This window comes from Nuphar pumila, chromosome 5 (genome assembly GCF_984573655.1).
Source record: "Nuphar pumila chromosome 5, dmNupPumi1.hap1.1, whole genome shotgun sequence".
Classification (NCBI taxonomy): domain Eukaryota; kingdom Viridiplantae; phylum Streptophyta; class Magnoliopsida; order Nymphaeales; family Nymphaeaceae; genus Nuphar; species Nuphar pumila.
Window position 1 is genome coordinate 136,524,543 of NC_143253.1, and position 6,466 is coordinate 136,531,008.

At 37.2% G+C, this 6,466-nt stretch overlaps 1 protein-coding gene across 1 annotated transcript; it reads right to left on the minus strand.

Annotated features, from left to right (window-relative positions):
• Positions 1–1,415: 1,415 nt before the first annotated feature.
• On the minus strand, positions 1,416–3,143 carry LOC149838934 (transcription factor MYB15-like). Its single transcript, XM_090007856.1, has 3 exons — positions 2,951–3,143; positions 2,258–2,387; positions 1,416–2,118 (listed from the first exon to the last, which is right to left on the minus strand). The coding sequence occupies exons 1-3, from the start codon at positions 3,084–3,086 to the stop codon at positions 1,416–1,418; spliced, it is 969 nt and encodes a 322-aa protein (XP_089863982.1). The 5' UTR covers positions 3,087–3,143.
• Positions 3,144–6,466: the final 3,323 nt, after the last annotated feature.

Below are 6,466 nucleotides of genomic sequence, written 5' to 3' on the forward strand. Positions count from 1 at the left end.
TTTTTGGTTGGATATACTTCTCCTCACCCTCCTATAAAGCATTTTTGTTTTTGTTGGATATACCCAATGTTGACATAAATTGATCAGAAAGATCTATTTAGTGAAAACGGACATGGATGATCCGAATGTAGTTTCGGTTAATCGTCGTTCTTCTCAACCAATCGATGCACTAGATGAGCTTAGACTTTCAGGTCAAAAGGTGAGCAGGACCCTTGAACCCAAAAAGAAAGATTAGATAAATATAGTTCTCATCACAGTACCATGGGTTTCCTATGTATAGTGAGATCTGGTGGGAGGACTGTGATGAGACCATAATGAGCATGCATGAGACCTCATAACTGTCCTCTGACCCCCAAAACTGAGCCATTTAGACCCTTGATGTGTTCGGGTCAATATAGGTCACATCTAGGTTGAATCCAATCCGATCCAATTAAACAAATCCAACATCTTTCATGCTGTTGCATATTTCATATACCATATTTGGGGTTTCACCGGACCAATATCTCACTAACGCGAAACATCCGTCAGGACAACAATGAGTGGAATGCAGTCTACTGATTTTTAATAATTTAAAGAGGCTTAAGGAAAGAGATGATTGGTACTCGTTTAACTATGGCATCTTTTTGTTGCAATTGCAGCAGTGGCAGTACCTAGGACTAACTCGAGTGCACAGAAAGGAAGACCAAGACAGTGGCTCTTGAGATCTGAGTCATGCTATCGACTTTCCTGAAGAAAACAACATAAATAAAGGTCTTCAGAGATAAGTTATGATGTCGTACATCTCACTGTTGCATGTTTTGGATTCCTCTCAATTGCAAGAAAAGCAAAGAAACTTGAGATATCGTCATTCTTCAGCCCTTACTCGAGTGAAACAAGACACACACAGATTGTATATATAAAAATAAATTACTAAACGGGCTTTTCCAGGGTTTTGGTTCCTTTTTCTCAATTCTGACCCATAATGAGTTTGGCATGCTTGATTTACTAGGAATCGACACCTAGATCATGATAAAAAAATGATATTTGAAATGTAAAAAATTTACAAAGATTTTGGGCCATTGATTTTTCAAACCTCATAAAAACCTACCAATATGTCAAAATCTAATGCTCCAATAGTTTATCCCTATAAAACAAGAGAGTAGATCACATTTGTACAGTCAGAATTTAAAAATAAAACAAAGGTGCCTGAAAAACCCATTTTGCATGCTTTCATTACTCTCTATATATATACATAGCCAAGACTAGATAGATGTCATTGACAATACTAAAGGGATGCAAAGAAAAACAACCAACTTTGAAACAAACCAGTCAAGCACACAATGGCCACATTCATTAAATGAAACATTAACAAAATTTCTAAAAGATGTACAGTACTGATATACACTGTCAAACCCATATCCTAAAGTCTATGACACTTAGTAATTTGGTTCTAAGATGGACGCTGGTACCAATCTCTGCTGGGTCAGGAAAGGAAAATCAGATCCACAGCCGAAAGATGAATTGAGATCAGACCAATTAGTGTTTTCTAGTCCATACACAGAGCTCAATCCTTGAAAAACTTGCAAGTTGTCATTCAGTTCAGCAGGAAAAGCAATAGAAGACCCCTCCTCAAACATGTTGCTCATTGTCCTCTCCACCTGATATTGATTCACTACCATTGGCGAGTCATGATCCCCATCGTTGATAGAGCTGGAGGCTTCACTGAAAGATAAGTCATTGTTCAGACTACCATAGTCATTGGTGCAAGATGGGTAGAGCTGCTGCCCAAGGATTCTGGTCTTATCACATTCATCAATATCTGAATATCTTCCTTCAGTTATTCTCGGCATTGTCTTGAATGAATATTGGTTATACACAGATGGAACATGGCTTTGATGTGCAATGGATGATGGAAGTGGAAGGGATGGTTGAGACCAGTAAGAGTTTTGCAGTCCAATATTGCTAGAAAAGGCCACGAATGGGTCTTCCAATTTCTTTTCATTATTCATAGATGACACATTTAGAGCTTGTACTTTCTCCTTTCTTATGCCCAGTAGCTTCTTCTTCAGTTTGGTGTTCCAATAATTCTTGATGTCGTTGTCAGTTCTCCCTGGTAATTGGGATGCAATTATAGACCACCTGACCATAAACATCACAAATATATTTAAGTAAACGATAGAAATATAAGATAGGCATGTTCGTGTAAGAAAAACCATTAATTACAAACATTTAACAAGAATGATAATTGGAACCCTTTTTTCAGATTGGTGCAAACTACCTGCTTCCGATGCTTATATAAAGGCTGCAGATGATGTTATCTTCCTCCTCTGAGAAGCCACCGTGCCTAATATTTGGTCTGAGATAATTCAACCATCTCAATCTGCAGCTCTTCCCGCACCTCTTAAGGCCTACAATAAAAAGAAATTAATTGTCAGTAGTCTATCCCTTTTACAGCAATGAAAACGAAGTGGTGACTTGTTATTTTTCTTTTCTTTTTTTACTTTTCTAGGTTGGGTTTCACCTCCCTCTCAGTTTCAATGAGAGAGAAATCACATGAATCTTAAATATAGATCAAGACCACTTTTGTTCCGTTGATAAAAGAAATAGTAATATTGCAAGTCATATTTGAGATCTAGATAGGAAAATGTTTTACGTGAGGTGTAGCTTGGCCAATCATATCTTAGGGAAGGAAATGATGCTTTACTAAGACATATTGTGTTTTTCATAGTAACTGGGGAAAACCATCTCTTTCACCGAGTTCATTGGCTTAAAACAGCAATGGCTTCGGCAGACAGACACCCGTGAGTTTCGAACACGTGACATCCCGTCAACTAGCAGAGGACATCTTATTCATTGAGACATAAGATTTTCTGTGAAACAGAACAGGCCATGCAACTCATGAAGACAGATGGGGGGTGCTAGCTGCTCTAATTTTTTCTTCTTCTTTTTTTGGGGATTTATGGCAACTCACCTATCTTCTGTGGTAAGGCAATCCAGTTTCCTCCAGTTCCATGCTGTTGGATAAACTCCCTTAGCTTCTTATCCTCCTCAGGAGACCATGGTCCTCTCTTGACATTAGCTTTGTCACAGCAGGGAGCCCTCCCCATAGTTTGTATAAAGCACAGCTGGTGTGTTGGAAGGTGGGAGAAAGATGAAACAAAGAGAGAGACGATGGTGGTCGGTTTATAGCAAGAAAAAAGGAGAGAGAGAGAGAGAGAGAGCGAGAGAGAGAGAGAGAGAAATTTAATATGAGGAGTCGTAAAGACGGGGTCTACTGCAGAAAAGAAAAAGGAGGGTTGCATTAAAATATGGAAGATTTGAAAAAAGCAGAGAAATGGAGGAGGAAGACTCGGGTTTTTTTCTTCTTGTCTTTCTCGCAGTAGAATCTATCACATTTTCACCACCCCCTGCAAGCCTTCGCCCTGCACGTGCCCGCCCTCGGTTGATGCTCAACCCATCCGATCGATCCCGGGGCTAATGGTGCTTGATTTGCAATATAATACATTTTGTTTTGTATGAGGCCACCCTTACAGGAACTTTTAAGGGGAATTCACATGGACCTAGAACCTCAATGTGATCCATTTGTTTTTTTTTCTTTTAATTTTTTAAGATTATTTTTTTTTTAATTTTTTTTTACTAAGTCAAGGATAACCCTTCATACTGATCGCAACTGGCAAGCCGCCAGTTGGTCAAATCTTTGAGGTTTCGCTGTCAACAGAGAACTACACCTATAGCTTCAACCTTGTGTTTTGATTTGATATTTTGATATTCACCGATATCGAATTTTATCAGGACATTTTCAAAGGGAGATGTAATACAAAAAAGAAATATTTGTTAAATATGACCTAATTTGAAAATATCACGTTTCTGAGGGGATATTAGCGCAATAAAAACAGTTCTTGTAGCTTTTATATTTTATTTATATATAGTTTTGAATATATTAATTTTTCAATTTCATTTATGATGATATTTTCACAAGACTTTTCACCTGTAAAAACTATAATTTTCAAAATATCATGCGACTTTCCTAAGAATGAGATTTGCGACATTATTGGTGACCCCATTGAGACTAAGTAGCCCTAGTTGGTACTAAATTAGGACCCCACAAAACTAGCATGTTTAACAAGACAAGCCAAAAGGTAGTGTCAGCCGATAACCTAAACGGCTAAATCCTTAGGGCCAGAGGGGATCTGGTCCGAGGTATAGGTTAACAAAATAAGCATCACCCTGCACCTACACATGCCAGGCAGCTAGCTAGGTCCGTCCACCTTGTGCACCTCTACAATTAGTACTTTGGTACTATATATATATATATATATATATATATATATATATATATATATATATATATATATATATATCCTGTGAGGCCTATCTCAGGACAGCATTGCTCTTTGTGTGATGTGAAGCTTCTTGGAAATCAGTGCCAATTTATGATATGGTGGCCCTTTAAAAGTGTAACCGCGTGATGTGTAAAATAAAATAAAAAGAAAGAAAGATAGGAACTCATGAAAATGGAAACGTATATGTCACATGGGGGCATGGGAAAAAGGGTACGGGATACGCTGCATTTGTGCAAGTGTGTATTAAGAGTAGCGTATACGGAGACGCGATACTGTGGTAAATTGGAGTACCCTTGTGACATGGGAAACTGTCTAAAGCAGAGCATATGTTGATCTGGACCCTGGCTCTTTCTAAGTCAGGTCAGGCCCGTTAGCAATCTGGATGGATCACTATTGATAAATTTTCTGTGGACACCATTTTTCCAAAAACTTTGGTACCTTTGCCCACCTCCCTTAGACCCATTTTAGCTGCTCCAAATCAATATCCAAGTATGCATACCCTATCAAAAAATGAAGATTTGCATGCCACCTCAAGGATTGCGTACACATGCATGTTGGTGGTCCTGAGAGCCATTAGTGTCACATCAATGGCTTCAATAATTTGAAAATTTATCAGGCCTTGTTAAGGGCCTCTAACTGCTTTTATATATATATATATATATATATATATATATATATATATATATATATATATATATATATATATATATATATAGAGAGAGAGAGAGAGAGAGAGAGAGAGAGAGAGAGAGAGAGAGAGAGAGAGAGAGAGAGAAATTGGTAGCTGCTCACACGTTAGGTGCAAAATGATATGTGCTAAATGGGGTTTTCTGCCCTTCTAGTATTTTTTTTCACAGTTCCAACCCCATAAATATATCGGCCATGGTCAATTTATGAGGAATCCATACCTGGATCATGTGTTTTCAATAAAAAAAATGATATTTGGAGCCTGAAAATTTACAAAGATTTTGAACTGTTGATTTTTTGAACCTTATAAAAACCCACCCATGTGTCGGAACCAAACATTTCAAGAGCTGATCCTTCTATAAAATCAAGTACATAAATCACATCTGTATGGTCAGAATTTAAAAATAAAATGAAAAGGACTGAAAAACACATTTAGCACGTTCATTTCACACCTAACGTGTGAGTAGCTCTCTCTCTCTCTCTCTATATATATATATATATATATATATATATATATATATATATATATAGATGAGAAATTCAAAACTACAAAATACAAAACCTACTAAATGAAACATGCTATTGGATTTTCAATAATTTCTGGTGTTTTTTTGAAATTTTTACTGTACAAATGTGATATATGTGTTTGTTTTTATAAGAATCACTTATTGGAACATTTGATTCCCATGCATCGATAGGTTTTTATAAGGTTTAAAAAATCAACAGCCAACAATTTTCATAAATTTTCGAGGCTCCAAATACCATTTTTTCCATCTAAGATTCATGTATGGATTTTAGTAAATCAATCATGCTGAATACATCTATGGGGTCGGAATTTTGAAAACATACCGAAAATTCACAATCATGTTTCATTTAGTAGGTTTGTATTTTGTAGGTTTCTATTTCCCTATATATATTACACAATCTAGTAACAAGTGGCCTCGTAATTTCACATTGTTTAATAAGAGTGATTAAAAGGATAGACAAGGGATGCCCGGAAAGTCAATCTAGGCTTTCCTTACATCAAGTTTATGTGTAACAACCGCGTGTTGGTTATACCGCTGTTCAGTTTTCCCAAGACAGACCGGCGGCCATTTGTCAACGTGGAAATATGAACTGGTCTTGTAGGTAACGACGTGATGTTGAGTTTCCATTTGTTCACACTCAACATCAAACGCCTTTTTGCTCGGTCGACCAATCGCCTGTAGCCCATCTCATATTATACGCATACCAAGACTGCAAAGATATCCATCACGCTTTTGACTTTATAACAATTGGAGCCATTCAACGAGTGCTTGCTATCTACTTGGCCGTGGGAGACAAATGCCTTCTCTCTCTCTCTCTCTCTCTCTCTCTCTCTAGGTATGTGTGTCCAAGTCAAGGGTTGAAATTCAAATGAATCCAATAAATTTCTTGATGTTAAATAACTTGGTGTATAAGACTCCTTGTCTAGTTGG